The sequence below is a fragment of the Meles meles genome, chromosome 15 (genome assembly GCF_922984935.1).
Source record: "Meles meles chromosome 15, mMelMel3.1 paternal haplotype, whole genome shotgun sequence".
Lineage (NCBI taxonomy): Eukaryota > Metazoa > Chordata > Mammalia > Carnivora > Mustelidae > Meles > Meles meles.
Genome location: NC_060080.1, coordinates 74,368,651 through 74,389,155, shown reverse-complemented (window position 1 = coordinate 74,389,155; position 20,505 = coordinate 74,368,651). Strand labels below are relative to the sequence as shown.

The 20,505-nt window shown below is 41.0% G+C and overlaps 1 protein-coding gene and 1 pseudogene across 1 annotated transcript in view; one reads left to right on the top strand and one right to left on the bottom strand.

Moving 5' to 3' along the window:
- Window positions 1-10,167, top strand: part of MSH2 (mutS homolog 2) — an 80,019-nt gene extending 69,852 nt beyond the window's left edge. Inside the window, exons 12-16 of the mRNA XM_045979799.1 lie at window positions 767-1,012; window positions 2,115-2,319; window positions 3,562-3,809; window positions 7,376-7,551; window positions 9,475-10,167. Of these exons, the coding sequence (XP_045835755.1) occupies window positions 767-1,012; window positions 2,115-2,319; window positions 3,562-3,809; window positions 7,376-7,551; window positions 9,475-9,645 (1,046 nt within the window). The 3' untranslated portion in view covers window positions 9,646-10,167. The remainder of the gene's footprint in view (window positions 1-766; window positions 1,013-2,114; window positions 2,320-3,561; window positions 3,810-7,375; window positions 7,552-9,474) is intronic.
- On the bottom strand, window positions 1,003-1,135 carry LOC123926302 (annotated as a pseudogene).
- Window positions 10,168-20,505: the final 10,338 nt, after the last annotated feature.

Genomic DNA, 20,505 nt, shown 5'->3' with positions numbered 1-20,505 from the left:
CAAAGATGCATCCTATTTGCTGCCATTTGATAAGACTCTTTTTTTTCTAAAATTAAACAGTATTCTCATGAATGTCCTTTGAAGCTTTTGACACATTGATGCCTGTGTGATAGTTCTACATAACATATGGGATAGATATTTCACTAACCCCTCCAAGCTATTAAAATTTTAGAATCTATTCTATAAATTTTAACCATTTTTATTGTTTGGACTGAATTGCCTGCCACATATCAGGTGCTTTTTAGTGTACATAATCGCTTTTAGTTTTAATGTTCTAGAAGAGTAGAATCTCACTGGAAGTATTTTAAGTGACAATTATGGATCTAAATTTTGCTAAAATTCAACTGCATGTGGTACTGATCGGGGAAAAAAAGCTCAAGTAAACAACTCGTATGGTCAGGTTTATACAGGCACAGGCCTTGACAGTCACATTATTATATTACAACCTGGTGTTTGCATGTATCTTCTGATAAGCAGCCGTGTGTTTTCTGTTTTAATGAATTTTGGTAAGAGAGGACATCATACTCTATTTTTGAAATCTATTCATAGTAGAGGAAAATGTAGTAATACATTTTAACCTTGTGGTAAAGGTTTAGTTGTTCCTTTCAAGTTTGGTTATGGCAAACTTCTGTTAATTTTTTGAAAAGTAATAAATTAGAAAATGGATTTTAAATTCCCAAATAGGGAAGTTAAATTTATTTCTATAACTGCTTATACGTATTTTCTTTGTTCAGTATTCCTTGGCACATTTTCTGTTTTTACACAGGATACGTAGAACCAATGCAGACACTCAATGATGTGTTAGCTCAGCTAGATGCTGTTGTCAGCTTTGCTCACGTGTCAAATGGAGCACCTGTTCCTTATGTACGTCCAGTCATTTTGGAGAAAGGACAAGGAAGAATTACACTGAAAGCATCCAGACATGCTTGTGTTGAAGTTCAAGATGAAGTTGCATTTATTCCTAATGATGTTTACTTTGAAAAAGATAAACAGATGTTCCACATCATTACTGGTAAAAAAAAAAAAACACATAATTTGTGGGCTTTTTGGGGGTTAATGATTACATTTTTTTAATTAGCAATAATCGCGCCTTGGATAAACCTCATTGGCTACGATACTGCCACTGCGCAAAGCTAATGATTACATTTTTTTAAGTCGGAGTGGAATTATTTAAAACTGATAAAGAAAACCCTAGTTCTTGATGTTAGAAAAAGATGTTATTCATCCTCGTTAGTGATGTGTTCACTTTTGGGTTAGAGGGAAGATTTGGAAGGAGGGGGAGGCCTTAAGGAGCAAATGTCATCTTTATATGAAACTTCTGTTCCAAAGGTTTCGTGTGTTTAAAAATGAACATCCCTTCAACCTCAAAGCCTACGTTTGAGCCAGACCTTTCAATAGTGAGGTCATTGAAAGTGAAGCAAAACTGATTGCTGGAATGACCTCAGCTTAGGGTAGCAATTCTTTTAAAGACATGGGACTGCATTTGTGTGAAATTTGAAAAAAAAGTTTGCTCATAGACTAATGCACCATGTCTCAAGCTGAAGTATTTTTAGATCTTAACCAGATTCTAGAAAACAAAAGTGGAGGGGGTACTCTTTGGGCAAATGTATTTGGGAAACAGTGATAATATTCTAGTTCCCCAAATGGATTTTCAAGTTGTTCATAACATCCAACCCAGACAAATAAATTGTACTTTAGCGTTAAGTAAGGTTGTGTCTTAGGGCTTTAGTATGGAGTTTAAGTGATTCGAAGGATTAGACCATACTAACTCATTCACTAATAGCCTCATTTATTAATGAATTACAGTGTTTAGTTAATCAGTTAGGTGTGTACTGTTTTTCTGGATGACATAAAATTAACTGTGCTGGCAGCTGTTGTATGAGCTGTGGGAAAATCTGTACTTCTTGTAGGCAAATTACAGGTATATTTTTCATAGTCTTCTCAGTGAAGAGTGCAGTGTAAGTTTGTGTGAAGGAAAAAGAGCATTACTCTGGCAGTTGATGGTTCTGCTGCTTTTGTGCCATATCCATGCAACCAGGTGATAGGTCACAAATGTGCGATTAGTGGCAGAAATAAATTAATAATTTTGCTTTTTGATGTAATTTCTTTTAAAGGCCCCAATATGGGAGGTAAATCCACTTATATTCGCCAAACTGGGGTGGTAGTTCTCATGGCCCAGATTGGGTGTTTTGTGCCGTGTGAGTCAGCGGAAGTGTCCATTGTGGACTGCATCCTGGCCCGCGTAGGGGCTGGCGACAGTCAGTTGAAAGGAGTCTCCACATTCATGGCTGAAATGCTAGAAACTGCTTCTATTCTCAGGTGAGTGATTTTCCCAGTCCCCTCAAAATGGAAATGAATGTCCCTGTCCTGTGAAGTACATTTGCAGATTCATCTATAAAACATCAGCAAACCTTGATCCAGTTTAATAGTTTTCTTTGAACTTTATACATGGAAAACTTTGATTTTTAATTTGTCTTAAAGTTTCTGGTTGTTGTTCACCTTATAACCCCCACCACTACCATGCTCTTGCTTAAACTGTTCACAATATCTGGAATGTTTACCCATGTCCTTTCCAATCTTTAAAGGCCTTAATGACAGAAATTCTACTTCTCTGATGACTTCCCTTGTCAAATAAGCCTCAGGTCATGGGTATTTCTTTGAACTCTTTGACATGCCTGTAATATATTCGGTTTTTTATTTTAGAGGTTACTGAAATCTCTTTTCTTTATTTCATTTTTAAGGCGCTTCTTTAAAGGTAGAGAAGCTATGCCTTCCATTTCTTGGTGTCTTCTAAAGCACATCACATATAGTAGATCCCTAGTAAATTACTGCTCATTATTTTTTTTGTGGGGAATTGCAGAAGCAGTACAAAGAGTTGGTATAGTAATTGGTCAGCAAGCTAATATTCATAACTTAAGGAAATAAGCAAAAGAGGTCAGTGGAAACTCACAGGAAAATAAATGAATGATATGCACATGAAGAATTGTTGCATTCTTGGGGCTCTTGGATGGCTCAGATAAACATGCAACTCTTGATCTCAGCTCATGTCTTGACTTCACGGTCATGAGTTCAAGCCCCATACTGGGCTCCATGTTGGATGTGGAGCCACTTTAACACCAAAAAAGTACTATTGCATTCTCTAATTGAGAAAAAAAAATTCTCCTCCTTACATTTGCTTAAAGAAGAGAAAAGGAAGAATGCTAATATCTGATTGGTAGGGCTGCAGCCAGTGTGCCAGTTTACGTGACCACCAGCTGCACGTGCAGTCCATAACAGGACACCCTTCTCCCATCTTCATGTAGTATTCGTAAAGTCTGGGCTGGTTTGATTGGCAATAAATGAAAGATGATTTGAAATTCTTTGATTACTATTTGTGAGATACTTCTCCATCACTTGTTTATGACCATGCCCATTTTCTTCTTTTAATAGACTATTGAATTTTTTATATATGAAGATAATCAGGGGTTGTGGCACATCTTTCCCATTGTATTGTCTTAATTTCGTTCTTCTTTCATTGTCATATTATATCACGGGCGATTTTCATGTAATTATGTGTTTCAGGTCTGCAACCAAAGATTCTTTAATAATCATAGATGAATTGGGAAGAGGAACCTCTACATATGATGGATTTGGATTAGCGTGGGCTATATCAGAGTACATTGCAACAAAAATTGGTGCTTTTTGCATGTTTGCAACACATTTTCATGAACTTACTGCCTTGGCCAATCACATACCAACTGTTAATAATCTACATGTCACAGCACTAACTACTGAAGAAACCTTAACTATGCTTTATCAGGTGAAGAAAGGTGAGTGTGTACCACTGGTATGCTGTAAATTCAGGTGTGGCAGTGCGAAACTTCCACCCATGACATCATGAATCATTGCCTTATTCTGAGTTTGAATTATTCATGTTTGTACAGAACACATTTACTTTTTTTTTTTAATTAAAAAACTTTTTTTAAAGATTGATTTTACTCATTTGACAGAGATCACAAGTAGGCAGCAAGGCAGACGGTGGGGTGGGGGGGGAGCAGGCTCCCTGCTGAGCAGAGAGCCTGATGCGGGCCTCAATCCCACCCTGAGATCATGACCTGAGCCGAAGGCAGAGGCTTAACCCACTCTCAGGCGTCCTTAACTCATAATCTGGGCACAAGGACAAGGTGCATTATATTTCTGTGTCTCACAGTAGGACGACAGAGAAAGAATAACGCATACTCTTCAACATTACCACAGAAGGTTTTATACCTCCATGGCAGCCTGATTTCTTGTCAAAGTAGATAGTAACAATAATAAGCTTTGAAGATCTAGGGCTCTGTTACTGTTTAAGAAACCATTTATTATAATTACTTCATTGGAATTTTAATGGTGTATTACACAAACAGATTTGTTTGTTTATTTTAAAGATTTTACCCACCCATTTGACAGACATATTACAGGTAGGCAGAGAGAGAGGAAGGGAAGCAGGCCCTCTGCTGAGCAGAGAGCCCGATGTGGGGCTCGATCATGATCCGAGCTGAAGGCAGAGGCTCCAACCCATTGAGCCACCCAGACCCCCTCATTTATTTATTTTTTTAGAGGTTTTATTTATTTGTTTGACAGGGAGAGAGATCCCAAGTAGGCAGAGCAGCAGGCAGAGACAGGGAAGCAGGCTCCCTGCTGAGCCTGATGCTGGGCTCAATCCCAGGACCCTGAGATCATGACCTGAGCAGAGGGCAGAGGCTTTAACCCACTGAGCTGCCCAGTCACCCCACAAACAAGTTCATTAGGGTTCGCACAGATCCTGAAATTGTTAGTAGTTCTCACATAGGGAATGACTTGTTGGCATTCTGTTTCAGAAAAGTGTCATTTTGTGGATGAGGTAAATGAGATTTACCAAGTTGATGAGATTAATGTGCTGTAAACTTTTTGCTGCCTAAGCATTTCACCAGTCATTGGAATAGCTTTTTCAATAGCTATCTGATTTTCCAAGAACAAATTTTATTGCATCAGTTGTTGATATAAGTACAAAAATATTTTTGGTTCTTTTATCCTTTGTTCTTATGCTTCAGTGGGAATCCTTTTGACTTACTCTGTTTACATTATTGTTGATTTAAAATATAGATACTTTTAGGGCCGCTCACCTGCTTGAGCTTTCCTGTTCTCTCTCTGTCAAATAAATAAAATAGTAAAAAATAAAATAAGTTACAGATACTTTTAGTTGGACCTGGCATGTAGCATGAAGTTGAAGTTTTTGCTTTTTGTTTTGTGTTTTGTATGATAAATGGGTTCAGAATTTGATTCATTTATTAGAGGGACCGAGCATGAGCATGCAAGAGGGTGGAGAGGGGCAGAGGGAGAGAATCTTCAAGCAGACTCCCCCCTGAGCCTGAAGCATGCTGTAAGGATCCATCTCACGGACCCACCCGCCCCATCATGACCTGAGCCAAAACCAAGGGTTGGATGCTTAACCAACTGAGCCACCCGGGTTCCCTAAGAAGTGGGTTCAAAATTTTATTTTATTTTATTTTTTTTAAGATTTTATCTATTTATTTGACAGACAGAGACCACAAGTAGGCAGAGAGGCAGGCAGAGAGAGAAGGAAGCAGGCTCCCCGCTGAGCAGAAAGCCCGATGTGGGGCTCGATCCCAGGACCCGGGGATCATGACTTGAGCCGAAGGCAGAGGATTCAACCACTGAGCCACCCAGGCGCCCCCAAAATTTTATTTTTAATTTGACACAGAGGGAGTGAGAGAGAGCACAAAGCAGCAGGGAGAGGGAGAAGCAGACTCCTCAATGAGCAGGGAGCCCAATGAGGGGCTCGATTCAGGACCCTGAGATCATGACCTGAGTCAAAGCCAGACTCTTAACCAACTGAGCCACCCAGGCTCCCCTGGGTTCAGAGTTTTGAAAGACCAGATAACGCGAGGAGAAGATAGTGATATGTCTATGCATCACTGTGGGTGTTTATCAGACATTTGCTTCTGTTTTGTTTTTGTTTGTTTCTCTTAGTTGTGTGGAGTATCCAGCCCCAGAATGCATGGGCTATATATAACTAGGCCAAAAAAATTTTTACAGTTGAGGCAAAAGTGGAAGCTCCATGATAACTCTGTGAGCATCACTTGTATTAAACATCTGGAAGGAATGTTATAATTCCATTTATTTTCTGCAAACAGGGATGAAGATAAGCTACCTAGTCTATAAAATTTACTAATAATTTGGGTCCAGAATTACATTGTCATGTGTTTGCAGTAGTTCAGAATCAGAATAAGATTATGTAAGAATGGGGGGAGGTGCCTGGGTGGCTCAGTTGTTAAGCACCTGCCTTCGGCTCAGGTCATGATCCCAGGGTCGTGGGATTGAGCCCCATATCGGGCTCCCTGCTCAGCAGGGAGCCTGCTTCTCCCTCTCCAGTTCCTCTGTGCTTGTGTTCCTTCTCACTGTGTCTCTCTGTCATAAATAAAATCTTTAAAAAAAAAAAAAAAAGATTATGTAAGAATGGTAAACTTTTCTAAGACCAGTATTGTAAATTTATTTATCGAGCCAATTTCCTCAAGTCTATCTAGAAAATGATGTAGGCAGATCTAGAGAATGGACCGTTCAGTAATAAGCCGTATATTTTTAGTTAAATGCTCTTTATTTTTTTAGAGAGTTTGTTTATTTATTTGTCAGAGAGAGCAAGCACAGGCAGACAGAGTGGCAGGCAGAGGGAGCAGCAGGCTCCCTGCCGAGCAAGGAGCCCAATGTGGGACTCGATGCCAGGACGCTGGGATCATGACCTGTGCCGAAAGCAGCCGCTTAACCAACTGAGCCACCCAGGCGTCCTTTAAATGCTCTTTATTAGTGACACATATTTATCTTGTTTTTTTCTTCATACTTTATTTAATTCCTCCCTTATGAAATGGGAAAACATCAGAGGGATAATTGAGTTAATTTTTCTTCAGATTCTGATATTTGTCCAGACCTCCAAGGATTCACTATCAAGCTTTTTTTGGGAATATTTTTATTTTTCCCACTACATTTGTCAAGGATAAGATAAAACACTGAGTGCGAAGTCATAATTACTTTCCACTAAAGGCTTAATTAAAATTCCTTCATCTGGGGCGCCTGGGTGGCTCAGTGGATTAAGCCGCTGCCTTCAGCTCAGGTCATGATCTGCTTCCTCCTCTCTCTGCCTGCCTCTCTGCCTACTTGTGATCTCTGTCTGTCAAATAAATAAAATAAAATCTTTAAAAAAAAAAAAAATTCCTTCATCTAAGTTACTCTGAAACATTTGGCTAATGTATTTGAAATACAGAATTAAGTTTCCAAATGACAAAGTGAGATGGATAAGTTCTATTTACATCAGTTGTTTTCTCTTTCTGCCTGCTCCTCACAACCCCCAAATTTCTTGTAGGTGTCTGTGATCAAAGTTTTGGGATTCACGTTGCAGAGCTTGCAAATTTCCCTAGGCATGTAATAGAGTGTGCTAGACAGAAAGCTCTGGAACTAGAGGAGTTTCAGAATATTGGAGAATCACAAAGATATGATGATATGGAACCAGCAGCAAAGAGGTGCTATCTGGAAAGAGAGGTTTGTCATACTGTGTTTGTAATTATTTAACCCTGTGTTAGGTCTGTCAGGTCCCATGTGATGCTAATACTTACTTGATCATTCATTGTTGCCTTTCACTTTGATTTCTTTGCACGGCAAAGACTTCATCTGTATCATTTTGATTTCTGACCAAAAGAGAGCATGTCAGTACCACATTTAAAACATAGGAGGACAGGAATGTTAGTCTAGGTTTAAAGTAATTCAAAGGAGTTACAGATGTCCAGGCACTTTTTTGATTACTTAATAAATAGGTCAAGTCAGTTAATGGTATATTTACTCAGTTAATTGCTTAGTTAAGGGAATTAAGAAAGAAACAGTTCCTGCCTTCCATTTGTCTAGAATCTGTTGGGAAGATATTACTGAACATGTCAAGGAGAGTCATGCAGTATATGACATGTTTACTCTGGACAGCTCTTTTGGGCAGGATGTTTCACTTCTCCTGGGAGAAGTATATCTTAAGTTAGGCCTTTTCTGAGTGATGAGTGAAATTTAGATGTACAGAAAGGTACAGCTTATGCTCAACGTATTTTTTTTTTTTAAGTAGAGGGTAATTCTCTGCAATAATGAAAATAAAATCAATTCACAGCTGGGTCCCAGCAGCATTTACTTCTTGTCATGATTTTAGCTTTTACCAGTGAGTTTTTTACCTGAAGGATAGATAATTGTTGATCATAATAGATGGTCGTGTATGATTTTTTTTTTCCATTTTATTTATTTTTTCAGCGTAACAGTATTCATTCTTTTTGCACAACACCCAGTGCTCCATGCAAAACGTGCCCTCCCCATTACCCACCACCTGTTCCCCCAGCCTCCCACCCCTGACCCTTCAAAACCCTCAGGTTGTTTTTCAGAGTCCATAGTCTCAGGTCGTGTATGATTTTTAAGCTTAAAAGATATAGTTTTGTCTTTTGTCCCTAGATAGGCAGGAGAAATGTGTTATATCTTGTTACTAGTTTAAGTTAGGGAGGTTGCTGTAGAGTCCTCTTATTATCAGCACCACAGCTGTTGGTGGTCTGGGGTTAGGTAGGCTCTTTTATGTAATTCCTAATTTCTAAATAGAGCAGAAACCATGTACTTTTGATAACATTAATTACATTGCACAAAAAAATACTAAATAGATTCTGAAGTTTTTTGAAAAAAAAAAAAAAAAACTTTAAAGGAGATGTGTAACTATTGATGTTCAGTCTAGATTCTGTCTTTATTTGAAAAAGAGTTATTTAATAGAGTAATATATCTTTTTTACGTTACCATTTGGATATCTACCTGTCAACCCTTAAAGTACTTACTACCAACTAGCTCCCGGTATGAAAAGCAGGCTTTTAGTTCTGCTTCATACGTGATGATAAACATTTACATAGCACTTACCCTTTGCCAGGCACTGTCCTAAGCACTTCCAAGCACACATATTCACTCTCCAGTTCTCCCAGTAGCCCTGTGATGTTGATAATACTATCATCCCCTTGTTATGAATGAGGAATGTGGGTTAAGGAATTTCCCCGTGGTCACATGGCAAGTAATGGCCATGCTCTTTAGAATGCCAGTGACTGGCCAGTAAAATAGTAATTTAAAAATTCTGTCCATATTTGAGTACTGAATTTTCAGTAACTGTTTATGCCTTACAGTTTTATAAACCTTGAATTCTTTTTTTCCCAGAAGATTAAGTTTATATATCAGTAATGAAAGGTGAGGGATTGGGGGACTACTAAAATATTGAGCCCCTTTTCATTAGCAGTCAAGCAAGGGCTTTCTGTATATTGGATAGTTCACACAATTTAAAGAATGTTCTTTGACTATTGGGTGGTATGTTATAGGTTGAAATTTAATGAAACCATTCATTACAATTTATTTTGACTTTTTAAAAAGACATTTTAAAGACTAATGGAGCATTCATATATCTTTCAGCAAGGTGAAAAAATTATTCAGGAGTTTTTGTCCAAGGTGAAGCAAGTGCCTTTTACTGAAATGTCGGAAGAAAACATCACAATGAAGTTAAAACAGCTGAAAGCTGAGGTAATAGCAAAGAATAATAGTTTTGTAAATGAAATCATTTCACGAATCAAAGTTACTACATGAGAAAATCCCACCAAAGGAGTAAAGAGAATACTGATAAGCAATTGTCTGGAACACTTTTGTATTGTTTTATACTAACCCTGTTTTCATAGTGCTGGCAATTTGAGACCCATGGGATATCAACTTAATAAAATATTTAGTAATACTTTGAGTACATTGTCAAGGATCTCTATTTTCGAAGAATGAGAGCTGTAGCTGAGGGATACTTAAATGGACATGGCAGTAGGCAGTGTGTTGAATTTTATAAATAAAGTCATGTAGTTTGTGGAATTTGAAATGCGTTGTATTTCTTTGTGATAGAACTTGTATACATGTTTCTTGCAAAATGGTATGGAAAAAGCAAGTTACACCCAAAGACTTTGCAAAACTAAAGACTCCTAAAGCCAGAAGGAACCATGGAAATAATTTCCACTGGTCTCCACAGTGTCTCTTTATTGGCAGGAGCCAGGTTGACTGGATACACATTAGCCAAGGAATTTATTACAAACCTGGAATGTGTGTGATCCTCCACCCTGTGTGCCATTCTCCCACATCTCTCTGTGGGGACACTTAGAAATCTGCATTCTAATAAAACCTTTCAGATTGTGAATGCTGATTTAGTCTACTTCTCTTATTTTACAGGCAAGAGTTGGAATGGTTAAGAGTGGCTAACCCTGCTAAATATGAGTGGGGAGGACCATCTTTCCAATAAATAGTGATGGGATGATGAGGTATCCAGATAAGAACAAAATGAAATTGGAGCCCTGCTCCATATATGAAAATGAACTCCAGTGAATTTTTGACCTAAATGTATAAGCGAAACTGCAAAGCTTTTAATGTTTAGTACTGTAGTTCTAAAGAAAATAATACAGGGAAATATATTTTCATGATCACCTTGGCTTTGGAAAGGATGTGCTAAGTCACAACATCATCCACTCAGCTATATTAAAAGGCACCACAAAGTGAAAAGACTAGATCCATGATGGGAGAATATATTGGTAATACATAAGATATCAAAGGATTTATTACCAGGGTATATAAAGAACTACTATACAGTTGTAAAGAAAGTGGTCTTTAAGAGTCTTAGTAAATACATTTCAGTAACAAAAAGACAATTCATTTAAAAGTCAGAGGATCAGAAGAGATCCTTTTCCAAGAAAGATGTACACATGGCCAGTAAGCACATTTAAAGGATACAGGATACCATCAGGGAGATGCAAATGAAAACCACAGTGAGCTACCACTTCACACCCATTAGAACACCTAAAATCAAAAGTTGGATAACAAGTACTGATGAGGATGTGGAGAAATTGAAGTTCTCACACACTGAGAAATGTAGTTGGTATAGTCACTTTGGAAAATAGCCTAGCATTTTCTCAGAGTTACCATATGACTCAGCATTTCCCATTCCTTAGGTATATATCCGAGACAGACTTACCCACATAAAAACTTGTGTACAAAAGTTCATAGCAGGATTATTCATAATAACCAAAAAGTGGAAACACCCCAATTGGCCAAGGCCAGTGGATGAATTAAGGAACATACAAAATGCGGGATACCTATACAGTGGAATATTTTGCCACAAAAGGAATGAAAGACTCCTACATGCTACAACTTGGATGAGCATGGATGGACATGAGTGATGAAGCCAGGTATAAGAGTTTATGTATTATATCATTCCGTTAATATGAGAGTCCGGAATATAAAAAGAGTAGTTTAGCAGTTGCGCATTGCTGGTGTGCAGAAAATGGGTAGCTAGGGAGGTGATATGATAGCTGAAATTTCTTTTTGAAATGAAAATGTTCTAAAACTGGTGATGGTTGCACCCTGAGTATACCAGAAGCCATTGAGCTGTACCCTTGAAATGAGTGCATTGTATGAATTATATCTCCATAAAACTTGGTTCAAAAAAGTTAGGGACTTTACCCAAGAGAAATCTAAATGGTCCATACACATGAAAAGGTCTTTGATCACCATTTAGAAAAGTGAAAATGAAAACTAGGCTGGGTGACCCCCCCCCCCCTCCAGTCAGTCAGTCATTTAATGTGCGACAGTGCCAGCTGTTGGTGAGGATGTGACATGACGACACTGTGGGTAGGAATACCTAGTACGGCGAAAACGCGCATAGGACCAAGCGATTTCTCCTAGGTCCGTGCTCTAGAAATGCTTGGATGTGTTGTCCTATGGTGAGCATGCAAGAATGTTTGTGATAGGCCCTAGCTGGAAACTGCCCAGCTATGGAAATGAACTACAGCTATACAAAACATCCTGGATGGAATCTTAACAACAATAAGCAAAAGGAATGAGAGGAATAATGGTTTTCTCCCCATTCATTCGTAGTTGAATAGTAGGTAAATACTGTTTGGTGGTGCGTTCATAGGGGATGAGACTAAGAACATGGAATATGGAAGTCAGCAGAGTGGTTGTCTCTGGAGACTCGGGTCCTGAAGGGGGGGCAGCCCCTCGGAGGCCTCCAGAGTGCTATAGTATCCTGTCTTCCGCCGGGGTGGTAATTGTGCAGGTGCTATTTGATAGTTACTGTTAAACTGCCGTTATGTTTGTTAGGAGAACAAATGAAAATTTAAGACCCGATGGGCCCTTTAATAAAAATGCTTGTTTTAATTTACTGTGCTCTTTTTCATCATCAACAGTTTAGGCTGAGTTCTGTATCATTTCTTTCTGGATACCAAAAGCTTGGGAAGAATGTAAACTTAGAAAAAAGTTAAATGTGGAAATTTTTATTGGTGACAAAATTGTTTAGTCACTTCCAAGTGGAAGACTGTCATATCATTCAAAAAGCAATTTTAAAATTCCAGTGAAATATTTCATCCCCTACTTAGACGGGAAAGAGTGTTTTTAGATTGCTACACAAAAGCCTGCATAAAACGGAAATCAGCCCACAGTTTTAGTTGTTAGCCCTACAAGAAACGGGGAGGGGGTGTTGATGCTAAGAAAACGTAATCTATCAAGCTCTGATGAATCAGGCGGCTTTCATTTCTCTCAGAGAGATTTAGTGTTTAGTTGTAAGATGTTTTTGAAAATGAAAAACACATAATGGAACCCTTTAAGATATTTCAGACCTAAGCTAGGCTTATTGCATGAATATGCTAATGAAGCAACCGGGCCTTCAATGAGTCTCCTTCCTTTTGGAATGGTGGATATAAAGCAAAAGACTGTTGCATTTAAAAATTTTAATTGTGATGTGGTTTGGGTTTTCTTCCGTTAGACATGAACTTGGATATTACCAGTGTAAAGTCAAATAGATATTTTCCAAGATTTAGAACTTAACCATACTGTTACCATGAAGTCTGTGGGCCACATAAACACGTTTCTGAGAAAATACATGGTTTTTGCATTTTTTTAAAAGTTAGCACTAAGGATCCATCCAAGATGCAGTTGTTTTTGTAATTAATTTGATTTCTTCCCTTAAAATACTGTTTTGAGGATAAAAATTGTAACAGAACAGAAGAAAGATGTTTTAGGATAGATATATTTAAAGAATAACTTTTTCCCCTTAAAATCTCAGTGTTCCACATACTAAGCACATCCTCTTAGACTTCTTAAGTATTAAATGCATCTTCTATCCTTGGTCTTTCTGCATTTAGTTTTTTTGGGAAGTATGTTTTTACCCAGAGCATATGGTATGAGCTGCTGATTCAGTATTGAGTGGCTCTTTAAGCTTGTTAGTTACATTCTGTTGATCAAAATGGTACGCCGAACAGTCAGAAGAAAAACTGGTTCCTGGTCTGAAATAAATTAAACACTGTTAATCAGCTTCTGAAGAGGAACAAATGAGTAAAAGGGATTTTGTAAGGAAATCTAACACTGCCTTCCCCCGTGCAGTGTCTTTGGGTGGGGGGTGGGGAAGGTATTGGGTGTGGCCAATGTGAAAATGCCCAGAGTGATGCACACAGTTTGAGGCTAAAAGTGGAGGTGGAGTCTAAATTAAATTAATAGTTTTCTGCCTGATATTCTCCCCACTCCACTTCCCTTGATGGAGCTACGGCTTTCTCTTGATTCTGCATCGGATTTATCCATGTGTCCTTCAGCTGTCTGTGAACACTGTGCGGCCGTGCTCACGCGTCACAGAGAAAGTAGTCCCTTGTAGGAAACGTCTTGTCACTGGTAGCAGTGTCTTCCTCCCTCTGCAGAGGGAAATGGGGAGACCTCGCCTTGCCTTTGACACAGCAGCTTCCCAACTTCCCTGGAAGCAATGTTTCATGGTGTCAGACAACATTCAGAACATGGTCCAAATTCAATGTATGTTAGCATATTTTTGCTTTGGCTTGTGGTTTGTCCAACAGAAGTGCCCACACACATCTTTCATCCAGCTCTGTGGGAAGTTCAGCAATGGCTCGAACAATATGGGATGTTGGGCTGCTGTCACTGGACCATCCTGATCTTATTTCTAGACTTGGTGAACAGAAGACCACACTGCTATTGCCTTCGGTTCACTTCAAAGAGGTAAAAAGAAATTATAAACTCCCTTAAACAGTTAAACTGAGGAAAGGAAAATTCTGTCAGTGGACAATTCATTAGCTCTAACAAAAGAACAATAGCCATGAATCCCTTGGTGTTGAGAACCAACCAGTACGTTTAACCATAGCAGTCAACCTATATCATCACACTATTACTATTGTGTTTATTTCCTAGAATCTTGGAGACACTTAGAACTAGCAGTCAGTTTAATTTTACAAATAATCTTGAATGGGGATAGCTTAAAGCCAAATTAAGCATAGTTAAATCTAGGACAGTATAACTATTTTCAGTTCAGCCACCAATCTGAAATTTCAGTATGCATTGTCCATCCAGCAAGATGTATTTCTATTTTCTCCATCTTTTCTTCACATAATGATCTGGACTTCCTATTTAGTATCAATTTTAATGTGATATTTTATTATTAAACATTATGTGGCTCAGCCACATCATGAAAAACCTGGGTGAGGAATTTGGCAACATTAAATACTTGGTGTGTATCTGAAAGGACAGGGTCCTGTGCTGGTTCCTCCAAAAGCTCACAGAGGTAGGCACTTCCTTCCGTCTGTGCTCCACAGACGAGGACACCTGGCCTCAGAGGTTCAGGGACTCGGCCGGGTCACACAGCCAGGAAGTGGCAGAGCGAGGATTTTGCGCCCCAGGAGCGTGTTCCAAAATCTGTGCTTTTTTTTCCCTTTCCATTTAGATACTTAAAATATAGTTAGGGATCTGAAAGGCACACTAGTGATAAATTTAATCTTTCTAAATATTATTTAGTGTCAAAACGAGTGGTGTAGGCAAAGAACAGGAGTTAAGGAAAATAGAGGGAAGTATGCTGCAGATGTGAGGCATTTCTAATTCTAGGGTGGAAGCCGGCACTCCTGTGGAAGGCTTCTCGTGGCAGCTGGGGACACAGCAAGAGGGCTCCATCTGCAAGGGCCCGGCTGCCCGTCGGCCGCCATCTAGGGCTTATTAGCCTGGGGACACTGGGCAGCTAAGGAGCTCCTACATTCTTTCAGATGCTTACCCATCACCAAATGCTGCCATCTAATCAAGTGATTGCACTGTACTCTGGACAAAAGATTAGGCTGAAATGAAATGAGAGGGTTGGCCAGAAGCCTGCAAAATGGAATAAGAAGTCAGCGGCTTTGCTAGCAGGACACTGAAGCCGGTGCACTCAGACCTTCTGATCACTTGACTTGCAGGTTATGGGTGTCCTTTCTCGAGCTGGGAATGTTTGATCCAGCCTCTGGGGAATAGCCCGAGCAACTCTCAGTCTGCTCTTAATCTGTTCCTAGTGAGTAAACTGATGACTCAGCCTGCACAGGCCAGGACACGCGGCTGAGTGAGAGCGGCCAAGTGGCATATCTGGACGGCTGTTGCAGTTGCTTCGTCCTTGCTTCGCTGCTTAGCTGCGTGACTTGAAGCTGGCCCTCCTCGGGTAGCTCTCCCCCCATCTTGTATAATGTAAAGGGACTGGATTATTAGAGTTCTCCACTGCCACACCCCCAGGCAGGCACGGGGTACGGAGGGTAGTGGGTTGAACGCTAATGCCAACCTAAAGGCATTCAAAAGTTTAGAAATGCTGCTGACCAAGAGAATGTGTCTTTGTGTCTAATTTTGTCCAAGGGCCACCAGTGTGTGTCCATTGGTGTGGTCTAATAGTTCCTGATTATATGAAATGGGTGCTGCACACTTGCTGAAAAGGGGCTCAAGCCTCTGTTGTCGTGTACTCCAGTACCCCAGTTGCTACCCCCATGGGGTCCCATCCTCCTTGCTCCCTCTCGGAGTACCAGGCTTCTGATCCAGCTGGTAATTCTCTCAGGAACAGCACACCTGGCTGCTTTATTTTCTATTCTCAGCTGTGATCTTAGCACCCAAGTATGTCGAGGTGTAGAAATACTCATTGATAACGCTTTTCCCTGAAACTCTTTTGGTGGTTCCTTTCCTAGAATGGGACATGGAGAAAAAAAGACCCAGTGAATCCCAAGGATGTAGAATGGGGAAGGACCTGACAAAGGAAAGGCTAGGTGGTTGGATCAAAGCAGCACTTCCAATCTCCATGCGTTTAAGTCCAGGTTTTGGGGAGAGTGAGGGTGAGGACATAGAGCAGGCTGTGACCTTTGGAATTTGCTCTGACTTAAGTAAACTTGAAATTCAGCAAATTTAGACAGCGAGCAGGTGGAGGACAGGAATTCCTGGAAAGCTAGCCTGCTGGGTCTGCATGTAGTGGAGGAGTTTGGGATTCAATGAATAATAGCTACAAAGAAAAAGTGATTGGGAAGAAAGGTGGGTGGGATTATTAACTCTGGGAATATCAAAATTTCGTTTAAAAAAAAAGTACATGCTGCCCGTTTCAACTATGAATCTTGCTCATTTAGTCATATTAATTAAGTTTTTAACTTCCAGTCTCTCTAACAAACAGTGTCCTGTTAGTTTCAGGTGTACAATAGAGTGATTCGGCAATTCTGTGCATTACTCAGTGCTCATCGTGTCAATTTTATTTAACTTTTAAAAGAATCAGCTTTTGGTTTCCTTGATTTTTTTCTATCATTTGTCCATTTCCATTTCAATAATTTCCGCTCTGTTATATTTTAAGTTAATCATCATAATTTAAACAACAACAAGTAATTTAAGAAAAATAATTTTTAAAAATACATATATTTGGGATAAGGAAGGGTATAAGAAAGGAAATCTGACATTCTTTCTGTAAGGTAAAGTCTCAAATTGCAAAATAAAGAAATAGCAGTATGAGCATGTTACAAAAAGCATGGAGACAAATGACAGAGGATTCTAAGAGCTGAAAGCAGCCCCCCTCTGGACAGTGAGCAGGACAGCACTGGGAGGGGGGACTGCCGTTTTCATTATGAATCTTATGATAATACAATTTCATTTCTGAAAGCCTTCTTTTTCTTTCATGTAAAAGAAATCTGGAGGTAGAAATTCTCAGTACTGTACTGTGGTTCCATGAACATCAGGGACCCTGGATTCTTTGAGCTTGTTTCTGTACTGTGTGTGACATCTCTTCTCAAGGCCTTCGTGGCGCAATACGACCACCAGGGCTCCAGCCAATGGACCCACACTTCAAACAGCAGGAAGGAGGTGCTTAGGAGGATGTTCCTGCTAACGTTAAGGAAATGGAGAAGTGGTACACATTGCTTCCGCTTGCATCTTCTTGGCTAAAATGAAGTCACGTGCCTGTGCTGAGAGAGATGGGGAACACCGTCTTTAGCTGTTTGCCCTTCCTCTTCGGGGCACTTGAGCAAAGCTCATTTTGAAAAGTGTGTTTTTGGAATAGGGGATTTTTAATTCGATGCTTGGTAAATGCTTTGGGATAATGCCAGTTCCTCTTCTTGCACCATCTTCAAAACCGCCCCTCCTTTTCTTTAATATTTATTTCTTCTCAAAGTGTCCTTTGGTTTCTGTTTTCCTTCCTGTGTAATAACTTCTTCAGATTCTACTCTGTTCTGCAATCAGTTCCACTGAATCCAACTAAGCTCCAAATTCAGGATCTTGTCAGTTTTGCCCACAGTCCTGAGCATAGTAGGCATGGAATAGGTTCTCAGGACATACCTGTGTGGAGAGTGTAAGCTCTGGGGGACCCCAGTTTATCGGCCCCTTTGATCATGGACTCCAGGGTGCCCCATGTATACCTCTCCCTCTGGGCTGTCATGAAGGGTGTGGAGCCCTCGGATGTGGGCATGGCTAGAACAAAATGACCTTCCACAGAACAGACGGGGAGAGTGTTGAAGCCAAAATGCAGAGCTGTGGAGACGGGCCTTGAGTCTCATGGCTGGTTGGTGGCAGAGCTGTCTGGATGGTGGGTGGGCCTCCCGACAGTCAGGCACCTCTTCAGACCACAGAGCTCACTCGGACACTGATTTCAAGGCAAAGCCTCATCACACAGCATCATTAAGAAAACAGAAATGGATAATAAATGCTTATGTATTCGGAAATTGTTCCTCTCCTCCCCTCCTCTTGGGATTGATTAGCTTAGCTGGAAATAATAGGCCTGAAGTGATTTTTTGAGCACCAGGTCTAAATGATAATTATTGTTCTTGTACCTTGTTTATAGACTTTCGAAGACTGTAATACTTATTAAGAGGATCCGTTTCTCTCCCCCACTTTCCACCAGTATTTTTTTTTCCCTTAGTGTTGAGAACTGAGGAGCCAGAAAATAAATGAGCTGGAAGAAAGAACAGTTTCTTTTTTCTAGGAGTTGTGTCATATTTCTAAAGGGCAGCGCTGTAAATACCGTCCTCCCCTTGGGGAAGAAATCGTGCTTCAAGGACACCTCACCGGAGAACACACTCCAGGGGAAGAATGGCCAGTTCGGGACTTACACAGTCATTGGCCGAATTCCTGCCTTCCCAGAATCTTGCTGACAGAGGCCCGGGGTCACCTCATAGGGGTTTCTTGGTTTTGTTTTTGTTTTTTTGAGGCCATTTCTGCTTTCTTCTGACTTTTTTCAGGTATTTGTGGCTCGCTTAATGATATTATCCTTCAGACTGCTTGAAATTAATCCATGCCTGTCTCTTGGTTCCTTCTTACATAAAGTGGTCTGTTTGTCCTCGTCTGGCCTTGTGGTTTCGAAGGCAGCTGGCCCTCTGAGTCTTGGGCTAGTGAGCAATTCCATCCTCCTGGCTGGGAGCACTGGTGAGCCTTACAGAGGCAGCACATGGCCCCCTGCAGCTACTTCCTGCCCTCTGCTCTGCTGAGGCTGCCTCCTGCTGTCCAGCTTCACCCCTTCCCCCTGCGCTGGGGAGGACAGGTTCCCGAGAGGAAATGGGGAGAATCGTGACCCAAAGGAGTGAAGAAGGGATTCAGGGCTGAGAACAGATTATCCACGTACTGCCTCGCAGGAGGTGAACATTTGAAGAGATACAGCAGGGGAAGGGTGAGCAGTGTCTGCGACTCCAAAGCCTTCTGAAAGAGTCAGCTGCTGCTCTGGGAGGAGAAAGAGGGTGAAAAGAGGGGGAAATAGAGAGGACAGGAGGAGGGCTGTGCTGTGTTCTGAGCCTTTCATGAGGGCTGCCAGCTGGTGGCCGAGTTGGCTGTATGCCAGCCCTGCTCCCCCATGTCCCCTGTGTGCTCTGGGCCAGGCTTTGTCTGCTCCAAGGGCCACCTCCTTCTCATTGCCACAAAGACCCTGTTTGAGCAGCAGTGGCCTCTTGGAAGAAAAAGATGTCTTTGTGTTGAGGCACAAAGAGCTAAAATCCCTGAACTCACAAAGGCCAGTGCTGGAAAAATGATTCTAAAGTCTTATAAAGGAATGCTGAATGGGAGCACGAATTTGTGACTAGAGTGAAATGAGGAAGCGTTTTGGAAAATCTCTTTCTAGAGGCCAAGAGCTACTAAGCCTTCATTAGTCAAGGAGTAGCTTGGGGCCCCAGGGAGACCCTGTCCTGGGCCAAGGGGAGCTGAACATGGACAGCAGAAGTCTAGGAGAAGGAAACGAAAGCCATGGAGCACCCAGTCTGCACCATACGTTCTGCACACATAATCTCATTTAATCCACACAGAGACCTGCCATCTGTGGGGACACCAAAATGGAGGCTGGGAAAAGGGAAGTCACTTGCCCGAGGTCACAGAGTTGAGTGATGGAGGGACGGCTGCCCCGCATGCCTCCTGCTCGCCCTCATCCCTACCCCCATGAAGTGCTCACCAAGAGAGCACTCCCCATGCACCAACCAGGACACGGAGACTCAGAGGACTGGAGGACCTTGCCCAAACTCACTGGGTTGGTGGGGGCAGGATCCGGGGCTGCATTAGCTCCACGATATCTTCGTAGGAGTCTTGCAGTTAAATTCCTCCTGTGGGGGTGAATCGTGGTCTGCAGAGACTTCAGTGTGTCCTTTCTCATGTTGGTGAGTCCTTTATCAATGTTTCCTTTCTCAACGTGGCAACAAAATTTGTCAGATTTTCCTCCTTCATGTTGAGAGATGCATCTCCATGCTGTTTATCAGACTTTTATAGCAAGATACTGTCTCTCTAATTCCTCCTTTGGTTGACTGAAGTATGGGCCAGACCCACATGCTGAATAGAGGTGTGTAAGGGGTGGAGGTTGGTGCTGAGGCCACTGAGCCTCCTTTAACCGGCTCACCCGAGTACCGCTGTCCAGGGACAATCTGGCCCCAGGCAGCTGTCTTCACATATCCATCATCTTCTCATTTAGCTCATTTTGCTGGTTTCACAATTCCTCATGGAGAGTCCAATTAAAGTCTTGGAAGGAATCTAGGGCTCTATACATTGTCCTCAGTGGACCAACTAAGAGCTGAAAAGAGTAAAATGAAAAGCGGGACAAAGCCATTGCTCAGGTTAGGATAAGTAGAATTCTAGGCTTCTTCCTTCTATAAAAGGAAGGGAAAAACCACTATCCTGGTGGTCTCCATTAGAGAAAGAAATGTT